General features: G+C 41.0%; 1 protein-coding gene across 3 annotated transcripts in view; it reads right to left on the bottom strand.

Annotated features, from left to right (window-relative positions):
• adcy2b (adenylate cyclase 2b (brain)) overlaps window positions 1-24921 on the bottom strand; it is a 103044-nt gene that overhangs the window by 43266 nt on the left and 34857 nt on the right. For all 3 annotated transcript variants that reach the window (XM_034161034.1, XM_034161033.1, XM_034161035.1), the window contains exons 3-7: window positions 21638-21799; window positions 20155-20304; window positions 15106-15254; window positions 5798-5909; window positions 3338-3465 (exon numbers count right to left, since the gene is read on the bottom strand). In XM_034161034.1, coding sequence (XP_034016925.1) covers window positions 3338-3465; window positions 5798-5909; window positions 15106-15254; window positions 20155-20304; window positions 21638-21799 — 701 coding nt within the window. The remainder of the gene's footprint in view (window positions 1-3337; window positions 3466-5797; window positions 5910-15105; window positions 15255-20154; window positions 20305-21637; window positions 21800-24921) is intronic.

Here is a 24921-nt window from a genome sequence, read left to right on the forward strand (position 1 = left end):
TCTATCACAGTGTTAATGCAATTCTAGTTGAGTGTTAAATCAACTCTCCCATAGTGCAGATAAACTGTTTTAGTGTTGATCAGCTTGGTTTAACCATAAATTCAGGCTGGTCCCATTGGAAATAGTGTTAAATCAATTCTCTCACAGTGTTAATGCAATTCTAGTTGAGTGTTAAATCAACTCTCTCACAGTGGATATAAACTCTATTAGTGTTGATCAGCTTGGTCTAGCCATAAATTAGGGCTGGTCCCATTGGAAATAGTGTTAAATCAATTCTATCACAGTGTTAATGCAATTCTAGTTGAGTGTTAAATCAACTCTCCCATAGTGGATATAAACTTAGTGTTCATCAGCTTGGTTTAACCATAAATTCAGGCTGGTCCCATTGGAAATAGTGTTAAATCAATTCTCTCACAGTGTTAGTGTTGATCAGCTTGGTCTAACCATAAATTAGGGCTGGTCCCATTGGAAATAGTGTTAAATCAATTCTATCACAGTGTTAATGCAATTCTAGTTGAGTGTTAAATCAACTCTCCCATAGTGGATATAAACTGTTTTAGTGTTGATCAGCTTGGTCTAACCATAAATTAGGGCTGGTCCCATTGGAAATAGTATTAAATCAATTTTATCACAGTGTTAATGCAATTGTAGTTGAGTGTTAAATCAACTCTCTCACAGTGGATATAAACCCTATTAGTGTTGATCAGCTTGGTCTAACCATAAATTAGGGCTGGTCCCATTGGAAATAGCATTAAATCAATTCTATCACAGTGTTAATGCAATTGTAGTTGAGTGTTAAATCAACTCTCTCACAGTGGATATAAACCCTATTAGTGTTGATCAGCTTGGTCTAACCATAAATTAGGGCTGGTCCCATTGGAAATAGTATTAAATCAATTCTATCACAGTGTTAATGCAATTCTAGTTGAGAGTTAAATCAACTCTTTCACAGTGGATATAAACTGTTTTAGTGTTGATCAGCTTGGTTTAACCATAAATTGAGGCTGGTCCCATTGGTAATAGTGTTAAATCAATTCTCTCACAGTGTTAATGCAATTCTAGTTGAGTGTTAAATCAACTCTCTCACAGTGGATATAAACTATTAGTGTTGATCAGCTTGGTCTAACTATAAATTAGGGCTGGTCCCATTGGAAATAGTGTTAAATCAATTCTATCACAGTGTTAATGCAATTCCAGTTGAGTGTTAAATCTACTCTCTCACAGTGCATATAAACTCTATTAGTGTTGATCAGTTTGGTCTAGCCATAAATTAGGGCTGGTCCCATTGGAAATAGTGTTAAATCAATTCTATCACAGTGTTAATGCAATTCTAGCTGAGTGTTAAATCAACTCTCCCATAGTGGAGATAAACTCTATTAGTGTTGATCAGCTTGGTCTAACCATAAATTAGGGCTGGTCCCATTGGAAATAGTGTTAAATCAATTCTATCACAGTGTTAATGCAATTCTAGTTGAGTGTTAAATCAACTCTCCCATAGTGGATATAAACTGTTTTAGTGTTGATCAGCTTGGTATAACCATAAATTAGGGCTGGTCCCATTGGAAATAGTGTTAAATCAATTCTATCACAGTGTTAATGCAATTGTAGTTGAGTGTTAAATCAACTCTCTCACAGTGGATATAAGCTCTATTAGTGTTAATCAGCTTGGTCTAACCATAAATTAGGGCTGGTCCCATTGGAAATAGTATTAAATCAATTCTATCACAGTGTTAATGCAATTGTAGTTGAGTGTTAAATCAACTCTCTCACAGTGGATATAAACTCTATTAGTGTTGATCAGCTTGGTCTAACCATAAATTAGGGCTGGTCCCATTGGAAATAGTGTTAAATCAATTCTATCACAGTGTTAATGCAAGTCTAGTTAGCAGGGGTGGTGGCCAAGTGGTTAATGCGCTTGGTTTCAGTGCAGAAGGCTCCGGGTTCAAATCCCACCCCTGCCACATGGCATAAAACCTGTGCCAATTCAACATGCAGATCCACCTTGGATTTGCTGTGGCGACCCTGAGTGCAAACATTTACTACTGTTAATGCACAGTGTTAATGCAATTCCTGTTGAGTGTTAAATCAACTCTCCAATAGTGGATATAAACTGTTTTAGTGTTGATCAGCTTGGTTTAATCATAAATTCAGGCTGGTCGCATTGGAAATAGTGTTAAATCAATTCTATCACAGTGTTAATGCAATTCTAGTTAGCAGGGGTGGTGGCCAAGTGGTTAAGTGTGTTGAGTGTTAAATCAAATCTCTCATAGTGGATATAAACTGTTTTAGTGTTGATCAACTTGATTTTTACACGGCTCCCTTTGAAAATAGTGTCTTATTAACTATCATAGTGTTAAAACAACACTAGTTTGGTGCTAAATTACTCTATCAGTGTTGATCAACTTGATGTAACCACAAATTAACACCGGTCTGATTGAAAATATTGTTAAATCAACTCTATCACAGAGTTAAAACAATTCTAGTTGAGCATTAAATCAACTCTCACCATGGATATGAACTTTATTAGTGTTGATCAACTTGGTTTAACCACAAATTAACACCAGTCCCATTGGAAATACTCTTAAATCAACTCTATCACAGTGTTAAAACAATTCTACTTGAGTGTTAACTTTCTCACAGTAGATATAAACTCAATGCTGACCAACTTGATTTAACAACAAAGTTACACACGTCCCATTGAAAATAGCGTTAAATCAACATTATTACTTAGTGTTGATCAACTTGATTTAACACTCAACTACAGTTGTTTTAACACGACAAAAGTGTTGATTTCACATTATTGTGTTAATTTTACAGCACATAGTCACATTTGTGACCACATTCCGCATGTTCCTCAGAGCCCGTGAGGTCCATTTTTCATTGATGCTGCAATCTCGTGTCCTGACAATATTGTGAATTTGTTTCAACACGACTCGGGAAGAAAATGAATAATGTCCCGTCAACGCTGGTGACAGGTGCAGCTGTCACGGAGTCAGATGGAAAGCTACAAATTGTGTCAGTGAGCACTTCCTCCCATTTGCACTTCATCCATAGTGCTTCTGGACAGTCTGACATGCTGTCTGATGAAGTATGCAGAGAGGCCTTCAATCACACGGAGTTAATGCAGAAGAAACACTAGAAGAACCAGCTCGGGGAGCTCGGACTGAGGATTCTCTGTTTTCTCTAGTTATTATGTTGTTTTTGTCATATTGCTTCGACATTGTGTTGACTTCAGTGTTCAAACAGCAGAAATCAAACCTCCACTTTGATCTGTTGACAGACAAGTGTTTGTGTGCGTGTGTGTGTGTGTGTGTGTGACAGAGATCTGGTCATTTACTTGATGGCCTCACACATATCCAAGCCCATCTTCACGCAGTTCCTGGCGTGGTGAGGCAGTGATTCAGGCAGGCCGGACACACAGTAGTAACAATCTCCCAAGATCTTGATTCGCATGCACTCGTTTTCCTTCGAGTGAGAACAAAACAGGACAAAGCCGTCAGCGTGGAAGATGATTTACCTCACTCGTCCTGCCAGAAAAGTTACCTGCTGGTTCTGTTTCATCAGACCTCCTCCATCAAGCCCTAAGTTCTAACACCCACACACACGTAACACATTTGCTCTTGTTCCACATGTGGGATGTGCAACAGCTCATCATCAGGTGGTTTTATATAACGGCAGCGTCGAGGACAGAGCTGCTGGACACAGAGTCTCGACCGCTAAGGTCCCAAAACAGCCGTCAACACCGAGAGACCACGAGATGGTCTGACGGCACACATAGCTGCAAACAAAGAGCGCCGTGGCGAGGTCCTCACAGCCTGGTGGATTCATTTCAAGGTCTGATTGAATCACTTCACCTGTGCTTTGATTTTGTGCTGAACTATTTTGTCTTTTGGCTGTTGATAATTCCCCTACTAGTCTAATTCCTAAAATGCCATCGCACCAAACAGTAAGGTTGACATTGTAGATCTTGAAGAGATTTACTGGGTTAATAAACGTAGGCTTTAGGGGTTAAGGGCTTTGCACATGATCTAATGGGATATTAATGGAATGCTAATGTGAAAAGACACAATAAATCTGTCCAAAATCCATTAAAATAAGTCTGGCTAAGCCTCAGGACTCCATGACACTCACAATTAAATAGTCTGAGAAGTAATAAAAGACAAGTACTGGCAAGTGTTGGTCCTAACCCTCTTATCAATTTAAGACTTTTAATCCTAGCCATGATATACAGGTTTGTCCTGGATTGTCTTTTCACAAATTCAGCCACCTGTGTGACTGGGAATATATCTATAGATGCTTCTGCTACCATCATCTGTGTGTCTGTTTGCATCTTTGTCCTACTAAATTTGTTTGTCAGGTAGGCCTTTGGTCAAGGAACAACCCATTCAATTTATATACCGATTTGGCTCAAGAGGCAGTTCATGTATTGTTCTTTGAGCATTGATCTTTGATCCTGATTACTTTGATCCTGATCTTGACTTTGAGCTTTGATCACTGAATCTGACTCATTTTATCCTGCTTCGATGATCAAAGAAATCACCCAAACAGTTCAGTCGTGACTATCAAAGCCCAGCAATTAAGATCAAATGTCATTGACCAGGATCAGTTGATCAAAGTTAAGGTAAAGTGGTCAGGAAGGATCAAAGTTCATGATAAACATGAGTGGTCAGCATTACAGATCAGCATCAAAAACGATAAATCAGGATGAAAGTTTGGTAATCCAGATCAAAGGTCGTTTAACAGGATCAAAGAATGTTATAGAAGAGATTGGTTCTCTGCATTTCGGCAGATGCTCAAAGAGTTTTACAAAGATGAGTCATATTCACCAAAGGCCACAAGACAACTGCTGCTCCTTTACCTTCCCCACCCACAATTTTGAGTGAGGGGATCAAACCTACAACCAGCTAGTCAAATTCCCCAACAGATGGGTCAGACGTGAGTAGCATGAACCTCCCAGATAATTAGTTTGTCTATGCCACTAGACGTTCAACTAAAATAACATCAAAGTCAACTTCCAGTACTCGCCGCTCTTTCATCCAATAAGGGAACAGCTGCTGTGAGATCAAATCAACACCTTCTAATGTGTACAACAAACAGACCCGAAACGTCTGGATGATATCGGTTGCTATGGCAATACTGTGCACCATGTGGTGTCAAAAACATAAGAGAAGAAGCGTAACCGGTGGACAGTTAGCTCTCAGCGGTGCAAAAACTCCTCATTGTGTGAAAACAGACCAGACTCCAGTAAAACACACTGAGCGAGTTTGTTCCGCTGTACATAACATGTCAAACCAATTGTACACTTATGTTTATAAGGTTTAGGATTCAGATTTAAATTTACCGGTGGCCACTTTCTCAGAAGGGAAAATTCAAGCATCTGGAGCGTGAAAACACACAATACGCACCATATTTAAGACTCATATTAAACACAGCGATTTCCCGTGAAGATGCACATTAAGAGAATTGAAATCACCTGTTAAATGTGACTTTAGTCAAAAAGTGTTCACAATAATAAAAGCATCTTTGTGCAATAAATACACATTTACTGTAATTAAGTAGCTTTTTCAATGGAAGCGTTTATAGGTGCCAGTCTGGTTGTACTTTCTATAAAATGCAAGTTTTATATACATATATACATACAATGTGGGACTCTATTAGACTGAAAGGTGCTGCCTAAAATTTGTCCATCCTTTGCAAATTCTTGTAGCCATTTCTACATTGTTTTTGGGTGTGTGATGTTTTTCTTTTGTAATTTAATTAATTTCCACTTGGGATTGTCCCCATCTGTAACAGTTACCTTTGCAATCTGGTCAAACTTGCCAAAGAGTTCATTCAGCATGTGCACAAGTTCCCCTGGAGAGCAGTCACTGGCCAGCCTGGTGAATCCCACAATGTCAGCATACAGAATGCTGCGAAACAAACAGTAGAATAACACAACAAATAAAGCTATTACAATCATAATATCACCCTATTAAAGTGCGTCTTTGCAGCCTATGTTGATTTTTGTAAACAGTCCTGTTGGGACTGTTTACACAGAGACTGCTACCTGCTGCTTTGGACTTGAACTAACAGTCTTTTTCAAGACTTTTTTTACTTTTTAATTTTTTTTTAACTTTTTACTGTGCTCCAACGCCTAAGGAAGACCTCTAACGGTCGAAACATCGCGACGGAGCACTTTTATCAGTTAACTTTCATTAGCGTTGGCAGGCTAACTAGCTTGCTAACGCTTTCGTTTTTATTTTATTTTATTTTTTTTCTCTTTTAGCACTGTTGTCGTGTGTTATCTGTGCTGCTCCACAGCGTGTTTAGTTGATTTTTATTTTATTTTAGCACCGTTGTCGTGCGTTCGCTGTTGTCGTGCGTTATCTGTGCTGCTCCACAGCGTGTTTAGTTGATTTTTATTTTATTTTAGCACCGTTGTCGTGCGTTCGCTGTTGTCGTGCGTTGCCTGTGCTGCTTCATGGCCTGTTTGGTGCCTTGATTGGGGCACTCCTTCTGCTGAATCACCTTTAAATTATTTACACATTATTCACTTTGTGTGTTTTTAGGAATCCGCTAGGTTGCGTAGCTACTAGCTCTTAGCCGATTTAGCATGGCGGCTTCTCCTGTCTCTCCTGCACTTTTCTGCTCTGGGTGTGAAATGTTTAGTTATTCCTCGGCCTCCTTTAGCAGTAACGGTACTTGTAATAAGTGCAGCTTATTCGTAGCTTTGGAGGCCAGGCTGGGCGAAGTGGAGGCTCGGCTCCGCACCGTGGAAAATTCTACAGTTAGCCAGGCCCCTGTAGTCGGTGCGGACCAAGGTAGCTTAGCCGCCGTTAGTTCCCCCCTGGCAGATCCCGTGCAGTCGGGAAAGCAGGCTGACTGGGTGACTGTGAGGAGGAAGCGTAGCCCTAAACAGAAGCCCCGTGTACACCGTCAACCCGTTCACATCTCTAACCGTTTTTCCCCACTCGACGACACACCCGCCGAGGATCAAACTCTGGTTATTGGCGACTCTGTTTTGAGAAATGTGAAGTTAGCGACACCAGCAACCATTGTCAATTGTCTTCCGGGGGCCAGAGCAGGTGACATTGAAGGACATTTGAAATTGCTGGCTAAGGCTAAGCGTAAATTTGGTAAGATTGTAATTCACGTCGGCAGTAATGACACTCGGTTACGCCAATCGGAGGTCACTAAAATGAACATTGAATCGGTGTGTAACTTTGCAAAAACAATGTCGGACTCTGTTGTTTTCTCTGGGCCCCTCCCCAATCAGACCGGGAGTGACATGTTTAGCCGCATGTTCTCCTTGAATTGCTGGCTGTCTGAGTGGTGTCCAAAAAATTAGGTGGGCTTCATTGATAATTGGCAAAGCTTCTGGGGAAAACCTGGTCTTGTTAGGAGAGACGGCATCCATCCCACTTTAGAGGGAGCAGCTCTCATTTCTAGAAATCTGGCCAATTTTTTTGGATCCTCCAAACTGTGACTGTCTAGCGTTGGGACCAGGAGGCAGAGCTGTGGTCTTATACACCTCTCTGCAGCTTCTCTCCCCCTGCCATCCCCTCATTACCCCATCCCCGTAGAGACGGTGCCTGCTCCCAGACCACCAATAACTAGCAAAAATCTATTTAAGCATAAAAATTCAAAAAGAAAAAATAATATAGCACCTTCAATTGCACCACAGACTAAAACAGTTAAATGTGGTCTATTAAACATTAGGTCTCTTTCTTCTAAGTCCCTGTTGGTAAATGATATAATAATTGATCAACGTATTGATTTATTCTGCCTAACAGAAACTTGGTTACAGCAGGATGAATATGTTAGTTTAAATGAGTCAACACCCCCGAGTCACACTAACTGTCAGAATGCTCGTAGCACGGGCCGGGGTGGAGGATTAGCAGCAATCTTCCATTCCAGCTTATTAATTAATCAAAAACCTAGACAGAGCTTAATTCATTTGAAAGCTTGTCTCTTAGTCTTGTCCATCCAAATTGGAAGTCCCAAAAACCAGTTTTATTTGTTATTATCTATCGTCCACCTGGTCGTTACTGTGAGTTTCTCTGTGAATTTTCAGACCTTTTGTCTGACTTAGTGCTTAGCTCAGATAAGATAATTATAGTGGGCGATTTTAACATCCACACAGATGCTGAGAATGACAGCCTCAACACTGCATTTAATCTATTATTAGACTCTATCAGCTTTGCTCAAAAAGTAAATGAGTCCACCCACCACTTTAATCATATTTTGGATCTTGTTCTGACTTATGGTATGGAAATAGAGGACTTAACAGTATTCCCTGAAAACTCCCTTCTGTCTGATCATTTCTTAATAACATTTACATTTACTCTGATGGACTACCCAGCAGTGGGGAATAAGTTTCATTACACTAGAAGTCTTTCAGAAAGCGCTGTAACTAGGTTTAAGGATATGATTCCTTCTTTATGTTCTCTAATGCCATATACCAACACAGTGCAGAGTAGCTACCTAAACTCTGTAAGGGAGCTAGAGTATCTCGTCAATAGTTTTACATCCTCATTGAAGACAACTTTGGATGCTGTAGCTCCTCTGAAAAAGAGAGCTTTAAATCAGAAGTGTCTGACTCTGTGGTATAACTCACAAACTCGTAGCTTAAAGCAGATAACCCGTAGGTTGGAGAGGAAACGGCGTCTCACTAATTTAGAAGATCTTCACTTAGCCTGGAAAAAGAGTTTGTTGCTCTATAAGAAAGCCCTCCGTGAAGCTAGGACATCTTTCTACTCATCACTAATTGAAGAAAATAAGAACAACCCCAGGTTTCTTTTCAGCACTGTAGCCAGGCTGACAAAGAGTCAGAGCTCTATTGAGCTGAGTATTCCATTAACTTTAACTAGTGATGACTTCATGACTTTCTTTGCTAAAAAAATATGACTATTAGAGAAAAAATTACTCATAACCATCCCAAAGATGTATCGTTATCTTTGGCTGCTTTCAGTGATGCCGGTATTTGGTTAGACTCTTTCTCTCCGATTGTTCTGTCTGAGTTATTTTCATTAGTTACTTCATCCAAACCATCAACATGCTTATTAGACCCCATTCCTACCAGGCTGCTCAAGGAAGTCCTACCATTATTTAATGCTTCAATCTTAAATATGATCAATCTATCTTTGTTAGTTGGTTATGTACCACAGGCCTTTAAGGTGGCAGTAATTAAACCATTACTTAAAAAGCCATCACTTGACCCAGCTATCTTAGCTAATTATAGGCCAATCTCCAACCTTCCTTTTCTCTCAAAGATTCTTGAGAGGGTAGTTGTAAAACAGCTAACTGATCACCTGCAGAGGAATGGTCTATTTGAAGAGTTTCAGTCAGGTTTTAGAATTCATCATAGTACAGAAACAGCATTAGTGAAGGTTACAAATGATCTTCTTATGGCTTCGGACAGTGGACTTATCTCTGTGCTTGTTCTGTTGGACCTCAGTGCTGCTTTTGATACTGTTGACCATAAAATTTTATTACAGAGATTAGAGCATGTCATAGGTATTAAAGGCACTGCGCTGCGGTGGTTTGAATCATGTTTGTCTAATAGATTACAGTTTGTTCATGTAAATGGGGAATCTTCTTCACAGACTAAAGTTAATTATGGAGTTCCACAAGGTTCTGTGCTAGGACCAATTTTATTCACTTTATACATGCTTCCCTTGGGCAGTATTATTAGACGGTATTGCTTAAATTTTCATTGTTACGCAGATGATACCCAGCTTTATCTATCCATGAAGCCAGAGGATACACACCAATTAGCTAAACTGCAGGATTGTCTTACAGACATAAAGACATGGATGACCTCTAATTTCCTGCTTTTAAACTCAGATAAAACTGAAGTTATTGTACTTGGCCCCACAAATCTTAGAAGCATGGTGTCTAACCAGATTGTTACTCTGGATGGCATTTCCCTGATCTCTAGTAATACTGTGAGAAATCTTGGAGTTATTTTTGATCAGGATATGTCATTCAAAGCGCATATTAAACAAATATGTAGGACTGCCTTTTTGCATTTACGCAATATCTCTAAAATCAGAAAGGTCTTGTCTCAGAGTGATGCTGAAAAACTAATTCATGCATTTATTTCCTCTAGGCTGGACTATTGTAATTCATTATTATCAGGTTGTCCTAAAAGTTCCCTAAAAAGCCTTCAGTTGGTTCAGAATGCTGCAGCTAGAGTACTGACGGGGACTAGCAGGAGAGAGCATATCTCACCCGTGTTGGCCTCTCTTCATTGGCTTCCTGTTAATTCTAGAATAGAATTTAAAATTCTTCTTCTTACTTATAAGGTTTTGAATAATCAGGTCCCATCCTATCTTAGGGACCTCGTAGTACCATATTACCCCATTAGAGCGCTTCGCTCTCAGACTGCGGGCTTACTTGTAGTTCCTAGGGTTTGTAAGAGTAGAATGGGAGGCAGAGCCTTCAGCTTTCAGGCTCCTCTCCTGTGGAACCAGCTCCCAATTCAGATCAGGGAGACAGATACCCTCTCTACTTTTAAGATTAGGCTTAAAACTTTCCTTTTCGCTAAGGCTTATAGTTAGGGCTGGATCGGGTGACCCTGAACCATCCCTTGGTTATGTTGCTTTAGACGTAGACTGTGGGGGGGTTCCCATGATGCACTGTTTCTTTCTTTTTTTGCTCCGTATGCATCACTCTGCATTTAATCATTAGTGATCAATCTCTGCCCCCCTTCTCGGCATGTCTTTTTCCTGGTTCTTTCCCTCAGCCCCAACCAGTCTCAGCAGAAGACTGCCCCTCCCTGAGCCTGGTTCTGCTGGAGGTTTCTTCCTGTTAAAAGGGAGTTTTTCCTTCCCACTGTGGCCAAGTGCTTGCTCATAGGGGGTCGTTTTGACCGTTGGGGTTTTTCATGGTTTTTGTATGGCCTTGCCTTGCAATATGGAGCGCCTTGGGGCAACTGTTTGTTGTAATTTGGCGCTATATAAGAAAAAAGTTGATTGATTGATTGATTGATTGATTGATTTTGGCAAAGTGTTTGATTCAGATGACTGGGCTGAAGAAAGTTCTGGATACTCAGGTACTGGGAAGAGTTATGAGTTATGAGGTCACTGGAGAGAGGAATTTGGCTGTGCTGATATCTTTGCAGGAGAATGAAGGTCCAAGTCTTTAGTGTACTCGTGTTTACAGTCTTACTGTATGGTTGTGAGTCTTGGATGCTAACTTCTGACAAATTTAAATTCAAATGTATTAATTTATATAGCGCCAATTCACAATGAAATCGTCTCAAGGCGCTTCACACAACATAAAACAAAAAAAAAAAACTGAATTAAAAATTTAAAACACAATAAAAAGACGACCATAAAAGAATACAAGAATAAAAACACATCATAACACTAATGATAAAACAGGGAAAACAAATGAGTCTTTAAACGTGATTTAAACGTCTCCACAGTATCAGACTGCCAAATGTGTGGCGGGAGATCGTTCCACAGAGCTGGGGCACGGTAGGAGAAAGCTCTGTGACCGGCAGACTTTTTATTCACCCTGGGAACACATAGAAGTCCTGCACCCTGAGAACGCAGGGCCCGAGCTGGTACATAGCGGCTTACCAGGTCAGCCAAGTAAGGAGGTGCAAGTCCATGAACAATTTTATAAACTAATAACAGCATCCACCTCCATGACCAAAGGCTTTGGGTATTACTGGAATGACTTTGTCAAATGAGCAGTTAACCAGAGAGATTCCGATGTGAAGGGAATATCAGCTATAACGTTTTGGCCATGGGGTGTGATTCTCTGTGCATGAACCAGCATGCAAGTGCCTCAGTGTTGAGGACCCTAGCTGGTGGAGAAGGTCAAGGGGATGCCCATGTTTCACCTGGCTGCAGCACATAGATGGTTACGAATAAGAGGCGGAGTTGAACTTGACTTGACCAATCATCTTGATGTTTCAGCCCATAATATATTAATTCATTCATTTTCTATACCTGCTTATTCCATTTATGGGTCACAGGATGGCTGTGCGTTGGGGGGGGGGGGGGGGGTGCTGGAGCCTATCCCACTGGTCATTCAGTGAGAGATGGGGTCCAAAATACTATAGAAGTATCATATATTATTTTTCATATGTAGTTTTTTTCTACCATTCATGGTTGTCATTGGGTTCAGTTCATTCTGGTTCATCATTAAAATCAACTTTCTATCAAGGTGATGTTCGGTAATTCTGGAGTTTTTACATAATTCATATTTTGCCATGCTTTTATTTTGGAATTTCTCACCAATATCAACTCCATCTCCCTTGTTCCTCTTGACCCCTGCCTTCTTGCCTTTGGGTCACATGACTGTTGTACCTGCCTGGAATTGTCTCATCAAACACTGTATTTAGTGAAATTGTCAGCCATCTCTCCCTTGGCAAATTGTCACCTTGTTCACCTTCACCTTGTTTTAGGATCGTGACCTGCTCCTGGTATCAAACCTCTTCCTCTCTCTCTGACTGCCTGATCTTAGTCTGTATTTTGGATCCATGTATTTTCTTTGGCTACTTTACTATGTCTGCCTTTGCTGTCTAGAATTTTACAATCTGCACCACAGTTAAATGCACTGGAATATAATCTGTGTCCAAACAGTTCTCCCATTCTCTTTGCCTTGTATTATTTCATGTTTGATACTTTTCCAACAATACAATCTTCATGTCCACCAGTATGACAATTCAAATTTTGTCTCATCTATGTATTTGTTCTGTGTGTTATTTGTATCTGAAGTTGCTCTGCCAAGTGTTTTGTTGTGATGCCACAAGTAAGTATCAGCTACAGATGGCAGTTTGGAGACTTTGGAAGGTTTCAGCATATTTGCCAGTATAGTTCCAAAATGTCTTGCAAGGCCTTGTTCAGTGTTAGTATTTCTTGGGCAATATTGTAATTATTGGAGTGTTAGACACATGTTGTAAAAAAAACAAAAAACTATAATATATAACTATAGTATCAAACCTGAATTTTATGGGCACCATCCATCCATCCATCCATCCATCCATCCATCCATCCATCCATCCATCCATCCATCCATCCATCCATCCATCCATCCATCCATCCATCCACTTAATTACTTGAGATTGTTATGCTTCTCATGACATATGTCGATATTTCTGCCTGGTCATATTTTTGTAGAATGAGTAGGCAGGGCCACTTCCATAACATTATGCTGTAAAAGGCTTTTCAATATTCTCTAGGATGATGGTGTAGACTAATTCTGGGAGCATGTGCTGCTGCCATGTGTTTCTGCTTTCCCCACACCATGAAACCGCCTTGGCTCCTGAATGGCAAACACCCACACAGACAACTGGTCCAATCCCCACCCCATGAAACCATAAATCTGCTACAACTAGGCCAAACATGGACATCACTTGGACTTTCTTCAGCCAATGAGATCCTCAACTCTGAGGCACCTGTGTCGTGGATCATGGCCAGTGAAACACACCACAATGCTCCCCACTCTCACAAGGCAAGTGATGCTCTTCATCCAAGGAAGCCTGAACAGACCTACTACCATGTTGCCTTAGCTGAGAGATTAGCGTCAAAGCAGCACAACCATACAGAAAACAGGAAACACCAGGACTTGCACTTTCATTCTCCTTTAAAGATTTTGATATTGCCAAACAGATCTGCCCTGTTAACCTTATGACTCCATAAGATCTTCCCAGGTGTCTCCATCTCCACATCTCAAAGGCTGAGAACCCAGAGATGTGAATTAGAGGTGGGCGATACCGGGAATTATGGTATTGAGCTGATACCACGTAAATACAGGCCCAGTATCGCCGATATCGAAACCGATACCAATACTTTTTCATATTTAAGCTTCATAGATCCAAAGGATCCAAAAGATCTAGGATAGAATTTTGCCAAACATTGTATGTGACAACAAAATACTTTATTATCACAATCAACATTTTTGTTTAAAAAAATATCACTCAACACAACCTAAAACAAAATCTCCTGAGGTAGAGGGCTGACAAACCACAATACAAGGGTGCGCTGCTCCGTGTTGTGTGACACAGCGCAGCGCTGCTCTTACAGACAGAGTAGACTTTGATGAATCTGCGTGTGCAGCAGTCAGTGCAGGCGGGAGAGAAAAAAGCTTGAGTATCGATCTTTTTACACGAGGATCGTTCAATATCAATACCAGCGTTGGTATCGATATTAAGATCGATCCGCCCACCTCTAATATGAATGTCAGTGCTGAGGTAGGTGAACGCCTCTACAAGTTCAACAGCGTCACAGTAGTTACCGGTAGTTACACAAATATCTTGGTAGAAATCAAATGGTAAATATTAAATTCTATTATCTGCAATCACACTCTGCAAACATGTCGTAATCACTGCCCTTTGAAGACCACTTGATGTTCTGCACATTTCCTACAGTCTCACATGATGTCCACATGAGCTGTTTCAAACCATTCAAACAACCCCAAATATCAACTTAACAGGTGACGCAAAAATGAAATTATGTAAATGACACCCAGGAAAGTTAACCCAGCGTATGATTACGTTCTCTTTGGAAAAATGGTTGCCAGTAACGGGCATACGCTGTATTTACGGACTGTACAGAGCCACCTGGTGGTGTTCCTATGTGCCAGTTGTTTCTCTAGTTCTTTTCCGTGAATTAGATCATGTAAGGATTTGTTATGACTAGAAGGACAACATGAAGCCCCTTTTACAAAGAGCCGGTTCTCCAGTGAAGGTCCAACATGAGGGCAAAAAACTTTTTACAGGGCATTCCTCAGAGACAGAGAGAGAGAGTCCGGCTTTTGTTGTCTGATCCAGTTCTACAAACCCTCTGCCTCCTGCAGTGTAGAAAGATGTTAATGACATGCGAGAGTAAGAGGCAGAGTGACCTCAGAGTGTAATGAAAGCTGGATGAATGCAAATGAATTAATCTACAGTAATGAAAATGGAATAAGAAGGACGGATCTACAGAAGATACTCGGACCAAAAGGAATGGGTAGAAGATAAGTGCTGCACAGAGCACATATGAAGGCAAAGAGAGGGAGCACCAAAGAAGAGGTATGATCAGTGTGAGGGCGGTGTGGAAACAATGAGCAGTGAACTGAGAGCAGAAAATAACCTTCATTATGTGGAAGCACAGAGAGAAAGAGCCTCACCTGACGTTGGTGTGCCGCTGCACGTAGAGGTTGTGAAAGTTGTTGGTGTTTTCAGTCCTGCCAAAATTGGGTCCCTGCAGCCTCTGGATGATCTCAGCTTTCATCACTCGAGCTATATGAGCTGGTAGCAGGGATAAAAGTAAGCGCTCCTACAGACAGAGAGAGACACAAACGGATGACAGCCAGACAAAGGCAAGCCACACAAACAGGGTGTAGAAGGGGAGGAAGGATGACACATTGAGAGCATTCAGACGTCTTTGTGGCAGAAAGTGGTAACAAAACAAAGTCAGATGTCAAAGCTTCTTTTTGAAATGAGAGAAAGATAAAGCACTTTTTTCCCTGTATTTTTCATAAAGTCTGCAAGTTCGAAGTTCAGAAAGTGGGGAGATTGTTATTCTCAAAGTATAGAGGATAAAAACCTGTCCTCACTGTCTCTGTGAATCTGCTGTGAACATGTTCTCCTTTTTTAAAAAAAACAAAGCAAACAAAGAAAAAAGGCTGACACAATACAGACAAGGTTATTTTATTTGTACAGCAATCCACATTTCTAACAGAAGAATCAGTCAGTGTTGTATATTGATGGGGGGTTGTGGGGAGTTGCAACCGTTCTACTATGATCGCCCATGATCCAAAAAAGTGCAAAAATGGGATGAAGCATCTTAATCTGACTCGCCTCCTAAGAGGTTGGTTTATAGAGTGCATATTGAACAACTGGCTGGCTTATAAAGTGCAGACCTGACAACCTGCCCGAAATGAAAGAAAAGGAGCTGTGCCCTTCGCCAAAACAGCAACAAACACTGCTTTGACTTCAAACATGTTTCAACCCATAATCACTATGAATTCCCAGAAGTCACCATGCATTATCAATGATTTTGTGAATCGGGATTAAATTTTTTAACAGTTCAAAAATTGGATCCCAATTTCAAATCTGGTGCCGATGATGGACGGAACTATTACGTATACCACATTTGTTCAAGATTGACAAAGATGGATCAAGAAGTTACTATGATTCTCCAAAACATGCCCCAATTTGGTATTCGGGATTAAACAGGAATGAACGGGGCTCTGTGGAATAGCCCAAGATTAGAAGATTTCCAGAGTTTAAAAAAAAAAACTGGTGTCTTAAAAATGATGCAAAGAAAGTCAGTATTGAGCTTTCCAGGTTGCATCAGAATGTAGGAAAAGGTTACAGATTTTTACAGACCAGCCCCAGTGAGAGCTGAGACCAAACTATACTGGACAGACATGCGGGAGAAGAAAGCATCACATAACACCAATGCCTAGAACCAGTCATTGTCACAGAAGCAACTATCCAATAATATGCACCAAAAACATCCGAATACTTTATTAATCCCAGGAGAAATTGCGTAAGAAGAAGCACAGGGACCTGAAATGATTCACGCCAACTGGCTGAAGACACTAATGGCACTCCATGAGCCTCTGGCAGCTCAAATAAATGAGCTGCCAACAGCAGGATGCCACCGTGGCTAGATAACTCAGGACAGGACAAGACTGAGCAAGAAGGATCCCCACAAAGGTACAACACCATTGAATTATCGTCTATTAATTTGCCATAACATGGAAACATCCAGTCAGGCATCACTGCAACTGTGTAGAGTTAGTACATGAGGGAAGTTCAGAAAGGCTTTGGAAACCGAAGCACCTCCCACTGGTTTACACATCAATCTCCCAGGACTCTAAGACAAGGCAGGCCAACTTGAGCACGGCCGAGATCGACTACAACAGTACCTGTGACTCAGTGCCCTACAAATGAACACTGACATGCTCGACTGACGCAAAGTCACAAGGTGTTCATAGGCTACAATCCAGTGCTGTTCAGTGATCCTGAAACCAACGGCAGAGTTTAAAAGAGCAAAAACACTTTTTTGTGCTGCTGCTACTGCTCCTTCCAAAGTGCAGGACCAACAGACTGAAAAACTCCTTACTTGGGGGGGAGAAGGGGTAACAGGAAGACAGGGGACAGGAAGGAGAGGAACAGTAGTAGACAGTAAATCAGTAGCAGGCAGTATTTCTGGTATTTATATTTGTATTTACATTTTGCAAATTGTTTTGTATTTTTACTTTAGTTACTCTGTGTGCTTCTTACCCTGTGTGCTGCTATACAATGCTGCTGGAACCTCAGTTTCTCTGAGGGAGTCTTCCCAAGGGATTAATAAAGTTCTATCTAATTTAATCTCTAATCTGATCTGGATATGTCTGCACTTGATGTTGTATCATATGTTCAGTTCTGTGTGTGTGTGTGGGGGGGGAAACAAGAAAAAGCCACAAACCCAAATTCAGGTGCAATTGCCAAAGCTGATGTGTAACGCTGTAAGTTGTGGACTCATATACTTTTCTGCCAGTTTATTACCTTACACAATAGAGTGTGATTTCGGTGCACTTATGTATGTATGTGTGTGTGTGTATGTGTGTGGGGCGGGGGTATGATGGAGAGAGTGAATGGGCGCCTCAGGGGGTGTGACTCACAAATGCGGCTCACAGCAGACAGGGTCATTACATTGGTCACATAGCACAGGCTCATTTCCTAAAACACCGCAGCAAATTAAGTCGAGAGGAGGGTAGAGAGCTAAAAATAGAACCCTCCACCACCCGGACATATTTACTTATTCAGCACCGAACCCATGTGGGCGCTCCACTGTGAGCATGCAGAGCGGGAACTGAAGAGATGCAGCTTTATTAATCATATGTTTCATTAATGAACAGCTGTAGTCTGTTTTAATGCGCTGACATCTGTTTGCAGTCACACACAATCTGCACAAAACGAGAACATTTTCAAAGCAATCAACTGCTCCGTCCTCATAAATCTGAATGCATGTGAAAAAGTAAGCCTCTGGTGGGGCGGGGGGAGTGCTATGATTGGGCTATGTATCCTTGCACGAGCATGGGTTTGATGGCTGCCTCGACCTGCACCTGTCCTGCATGCACTGTAGTCAGATTTGCCTTTTTTGTGCAAAATACATTCCTTACTATACAGTATATATTTGCAGGTTTCCCAAATGGAGACGTGGAAAATGGTGCGAACCAGACAGAAATAATCAACAACATCCATAATGGTAGCGGCTTCCAGCTTGGCGTTATACAATCCCAAAGCAGCATAAACAGTTCTAAAAACATAATTTTCAATTAATTGTAAATAGTGATTTCTGCACAGGACCTACAGTCCATTGAATCCCTGAATACCATATTTTACTTAAATAACCCAAACCATTACTGCAGTACAGTATGTAGTCGAAATAAGCGAGTGAGTAGTAGAGATACAATTTGGACGCACTGCGATGCCACTGTCTCACCTGTCCTTTGACCCCGATGCTTACTGATGATGCGTACACTCTAACACAAGTATGCAGCAAAAATTTAGATTTTGCAACAGCAGACTTTTTTAAAGGGTTCCTGGTGTATACTGGTGCAGTGTCATGGCGTCGCTACCTTTCTCACGTACGTTCGCGATCCTCTTTGAATTTTACTTGCAAATTCATCTTTTTCAGTCGAACACCAAAGTTTGAGTTGATCTGTTCATTGCCTTACTCCGCCCAAGTCCTCTGGCAGATTTCCAACAAACTTGAAATATGGATGACAGTTATCCCCAGAAATGCCCTTTAACACTCTGTTTTGGCAAAGGTCAAGGTTATTTGGGATCAAGGTCAAAACTGCAGTTTTTCGACACTGATTTGGACCAAGGTTAGCACACATATGAAGGTGGGTTCTTGCCCAGGCAAGGTCAAACTTTTCAAAGGTTGACGCCACTAGGGTCAAAGGTTAAATTTGATGTTTTCCTCTTCAATCTGCACCAAATTTGGCTCATATATGTAGGTGGATTCTGGAACTGCTGTGGTAAAGGATAATTACTGTGGTAAGGTCACTGGGGTCAAAGGTCAAAATTTTGATTTGCCCTTCAATAATTTTGATTTGCCCTCCAATTTGCACCAAAGCATGTAGGTCACGATTAAGGACTTCAGTCTGATTTGGACCAAGGGTGGCACACATTTACCGGACATCAATCATTGGGTTCAAGGTCAACTCTGTTTATTGGATCCTCAAAGGTCCTTTTACTGATTTCTACCAAACGCGGTATGTCAAGGAAGGATGACCCTTATAAAGGTCAGGGAAGCTGATTTTCTACCTGGTTTGGAATGACAGTTATGGCTCTATAACATCAAAAAATGATTTGTAACATTCCTAAAATGACACTGCTATTAAAAAAACATATACTGATGACATACAATCACTGGCCACTTTATTAGGTACACCTCACTAGGAAAGGGTTGGACCCACTTTTGCCTTCAAAACTGCCTCAATTCTTCATTGCATAGTTTCAACAAGGTGTTGGAAACATTCCTCAGAGATGTTGGTCCATGTTGACATGACGGCATCACGTAGTTGCCCGTTCAACCAGTCTGTCCATTCTGACCTCTGACATCAACAAGACATTTTCATCGACACAGCTGCCGCTCACTGGATATCTTCTCTTTTTTGGACCATTCTCTGTAAACCCTAGAGATGGTTGTGTGTGAAAATCCCAACAGATCAACAGATTCTGAAATACGCAGACCAGCCCGTCTGGAACCAACAAACCCTCATTCTTCTCCATTCTGATGCTCAGTTTGAACTAAATGCACTGAGTTGCTGCCATGTGATTGGCTGAATTGTCTTAACAAGCACTTGACCGGGTGTACCTATTAAAGTGGCTGGTGAGTGTATAATTTACAATATTTCACCATGAATATGAATATATTGCAAAATCTACAGCTCCATATTAAAGATCTCTACCAAGTGGATCTCTAGTTATTATTAATATGTTATTCTGTGGCATTTGCTTGGTTAGAGAGTGGGTAATGCCAGTGTCAAGATGCTAATGTTAAGTGAATGTCACTGCGTAATGCCTCTGAAGACGTGGACCGACTTGCCAACTTTACTGGCAAAAATGAGAAATGAAATATTTTGGCAATAAACCCAAACAGGTTTGCATTCATTTTAATTTTCACATGAGGCTCAGAGCTGCAGGAAGAAGAGTGTGAACCGTGTCTTTACCTGCTGGTACTTCTCAAACTCCAGCTTGATGGGGGACTTGATGCAGTTGCAGGTGTCCTGGTAGGTCTGCTTCAGAGCCAGGTCCATGAGGTGCTTGTGGTACGCTCCAGCCAGGTTACCACAGGTGAAGATGATCACATTGGCTAAGATCTGTATCACACACAAATACACACACACACACACACACATGCACACACACTAAAATGAGGCTTAACTATTGGACATTCTTATTTTTTGCAACACATTCATTTTTTTATGCAAATTCGCATTCCACAATATGCCCTGGTGTTACATATGGCTGCATCCTCCATCTGAATTCATCAGATCTACTTTTGGTGGTGACTGGAGACACTGGAGGCACAGTCCAGTCTACTTGGAGAAGCAGGAACAGGCCCAAGGAATGTTGAACCTCTAATGCCAGCTAGAGGAGCAGTGCAGTTGCAGCAGCGTAATCAGCTAAAACAACTATGGATAGATCTGACCTTAGCCTTGCACGATTATAGCGAGACCCTATGTGCCAATTTTCACACGTTTCTCTCTCTCTCCTACCTCATGTTCTCACCTCATAAATCCTGAACAGGACACACATACACACTTATTCCACGTAGGTGCCCAGCACTTCTACTACTGTGTCAACCTTGAGTGCCTTAAACAGGATGCACAAGTCAACTGGCTCTTTCGGGGCTGTATCCAAGGACAATTAGCTTATCCAAACATGCTTTATTGATGAATACCTTGGCAACCTCTTGGCCTTTTCCAGTTGCTGGAGTTCTCAACAATGAGTCACCTACACACCCAAACATGCCCAGAGAAATGGCCGAAATGTTGCCTCACAATGGAAGTGGTACATGTCTTCTGTTTCTCCTGAAGTGACTGTTTGATTGACACAAAGTCATTTCATGGACATCTAAGCATCCTCTGAAGAAACCTAGTACCAAAGACATTCAGTCATCATCTTAGGAGACTGGTTTGCCTACAGGTCTCACAAGTATAGAGATAAGACAGGACCCTAAAGACCTGGACCTTCATTTTCTGCAAAGATATCGGCATCACCAAAAACCTCAGTCCAGTGACCTCATGGCACCATAAACTGTTCCCAAGCATCTCTCAAACTCAAACATCAAGGACCCAGAAACATGATGGCAGTGACCCAGTCACTGCCAAGATAAATGAATGTTTCAATAAGGTCTACACTTTTGATGCATACAAATATACATCTGAGGGCCAAGTCCATGAAGACAACGAAGTCTCAATCTTGGACTTGACAATCGAGAAGTCCTAACTGAGTCCTAACTCAGCTTCTCAAGTGCAGCAATCAGAGCATCCATTGATTTATCAAAGATCACAGCATCACCCAGAAAGTCAAAATCAATCAAGCATTTCTTGCTGGCAAAGGTACCTAAGGAGTCACAGGAGCAGGTCATTGTGTAGACAATAACATGGTAATAACTATCTGGCTAATCAATGCAGTAACATGTTGTACCTGCCAGATTAGAGGTTCCAGTTCCGAGATAGTGGAGGCCAGGCAGATGCTGAGGGTCACAGTGTGTGAGAAGCAGGTGATGGCACTGGCAATAATGGCCGCTCTCATGGAGAAGGGCAGCATTGTGTACACAACAAACACTATAAACAGGAAGAAAGACACCTGCAAGCAGAAAGATGTCAACAGGTAAAACGTTGGTTCAGATCAACCAGATATTTATAGAAAACTCCTGTGATGATTTCAGATACTTTATAGTCTAGTAAAATATAGTAGTCTAGTATAGTACACTCTCAGCATTTTGTAGCTCCTTCTACAATACTGTAGGTGTGAAAATCGATACACCAAAGGAAGCAGAAACCAACAAATAATCCATCTTCTGTAATTGTGCCTGGATTATTATTATTCACATACTATTCTTTGTACTTCAAATTAAATTCTATTAATGTGAAAACTTTCAGTTGGAACAACTAGAAATTAGTTCATTTCACCAGTATGTGTTTTTTTAAATTTACCCACAATCAAACAATGTAGATTCATCGGCCACTTTATTAGGTACACCTGTTCAATTGATTGCTAAAACAAATAGCTAAAATCAGCCAATCACATGGCAGCAACTCAATGCATTTAGGCATCTAGACGTGGTGAAGATGACTTGCTGAAGTTCAATCTGAGCATCAGAATGGAGAAGAAAGGAGATTTAAGTGACTTTGAACGTGGCATGGTTGTTGGTGCCAGACAGGCTGGTCTGAGTATTTCAGAAACTGTTGATCTACTGGCATTTTCACAGACAATCATCTCTAGGGTTTACAGAGAATGGTCTGAAAAAGAGAAGATATCCAGTGAGCGGTAGTTGTGTGGATGAAAATGCCTTGTTGATGTCAGAGGAGAATGGACAGACTGGTTGAATGGGGGCGACTGTGTGATGTCATCATGTCAACATGGACCAACATCTCTGAGGAATGTTTCCAAAACCTTGTTGAATCTATGCCATGAAGAATTAAGAGAGTTCTGAAGGCAAAACGGGCTCCAACGCTGTACTAGCAAAGTGTACCTAATAAAGTGGCCAGTGTGTTTATGCAACACAGACTTCAAACATTTAAGATCTAATAATGTATTTTGTGAGTACATAAACTTAAAAAAACTAAGGCAATCCATTTTTGAGTTCTGCCAACATGAATTTCAACTATCAATACAACTGAATTTATTTATACAGAGCGGAATTATAACATATTACCTCAGAGCACTATACAAAAGCGAGGTCTAGGCCTTATGCACCCTATTAGCAAGCACAGTGGCCACAGTGATGAGGAACAACTCCCTCTGCATGTTTTGCTTATAGGAATAAACCTTCCAGAAAACCAGACTCAGTGGCACCATCATCTGCTTTGGCCATACTAAAGAAGATATTGATCATGTGCAGGCCCAGTGGGACCCGTGCTCATCCCAGGATTCTAAAGCATGAAGCGGTTGAGTCTACAACTTCACCTGAACAGGATGCCAGTCTTTTCCCTAGCCAAGGCTGGTGCCCATTCACAGCTGTGTGGTCGTGGACAAAGTGTCACCCAAATAGAATAACCTAAAATCAAACCCAGGCATGCACATAACTGGTACTCATGTTGCTTGTGCATGCTAAAAATAAATGATTCGCAGCAGAAAGCACAAAGGAAGCACTTCATAAGAGGACAGCAGTGACAGATTGTAGGAAAAGTGTTTCCCTCTGCTGTGTATTAATGATGTTTAGCACACACAAGCACCATGGGTACTAGTTATGTGCACCCTGCTTATATATTGGTTTCCCAACTCCTAATCCCACTGAGCCATCATATTATCAAGACAATAGTCCCAATAAAACAGATGAGCCAGTGTTTGTACTGATGTCAGATCAGATATTTAAACAGGCCATGACCCATTTCTCACTCCAAACCTGATGCCTCTCCAACCAACCCAGAAAACTACCTCACATCCTGCAAAGTTCTTGAGGTCAACGGACATCCTGCACATATAATCTCTATCCTGACTTGATATATTGACATATAATCCCTAATCCTTCCATTGCTGATGCTCATTAGTGAGTCTCACTTGGATCTGCAAAGCCCTGTTCAGCAACTTGGATTGATTTCCTCCTGCGTGGTCGACCATCCATCAGGAAATCCTCCGGAAAGGAATCATAACTCTCGCTGCTTGAGACTTCACAATGTGAAAAGTATGTCCCCTGTCTGCATTTTAATGCAGAATATTAATAAGGGCTTTGTGGGCTGCTCATAAAAGCTTCCACCAAATCAAACGACCCTCAGTCTGACCTCAGAGTATGTTTGTGTACAGGATCCTGTGCTGTTTGTTGATATCTTGAGCCGGTACCTCCAGTGTCCCTCCCTGCTGTCCCTCCACCTCTTCCTGTTATGGTTGATGTAATGGTGACTGCTCAGGGTGGGTCACAGTTCCAACTATGACAAGAGATGAACTTTGACCTTCCTGCCTGTCTGCTTATTTCCTGTGTCATTAAGGTTTTCCAGAATCAGTGGAATCCAGTGAGAATGATGATTTGGAGCAAATCATTTTTGTGGAAAACTGACTGAGAGTGCTGGAAAGAGGCTAGTGAGAGAAGCTACCAAGACACCAAGACACATCTGAATGAGTTATACTCTTCCGTGGTTGTGTTTGGAGAAACTGTGCATCATGCAACGTTTGTCTGTTACGTAGCGTCATGTTGGAGTGGAATAGAGAAGGATTGTAAAACAGAAAAACAGATTGAATCTAGTATCAGGTTTCCCATGTGCCTTCTGGCAAACCTGCAGCTGAAATTTTGCATGTTTTTTTTTTTTTTACAAGGGGGTCAAAATTTTAAAATGCTCCAATCATATTGAAAGGTATTCCATATAATTTGACTGATCATACAGATTTCAAAAAGGTATAGTTTGGACCATCTATGACTGAATTCTATGGGGTTATGGTGTAAATAACAACAAAAATGGTGAGAAATGTCCATTTTAGTTTGTACAGGGGTCAAAGGTAAAGTTGCAATAATTTTGGTAAAATGTTGTGCAAATTATTGGTTGAGCAAATAGTTTTAAAAAGGAATAGTTTGCACCGTCTGTCATGTTACAGGGTAACATATGTCACATGTTGTAGAATCCAATGGATGTCAACATCGTTTGTGGAAACCAACCATTGAACACAGTCAAAAATATTCCATTTATTAATCCTATTAGCTTGACCAATAATTTGCATTACTTTTTTTTTTTTACCAAAATTGGAGTAACTTTAACTTTTGACTCCTGCTCAAA

Source organism: Thalassophryne amazonica, chromosome 20 (assembly GCF_902500255.1).
Source record: "Thalassophryne amazonica chromosome 20, fThaAma1.1, whole genome shotgun sequence".
Taxonomy (NCBI): Eukaryota; Metazoa; Chordata; class Actinopteri; order Batrachoidiformes; family Batrachoididae; genus Thalassophryne; species Thalassophryne amazonica.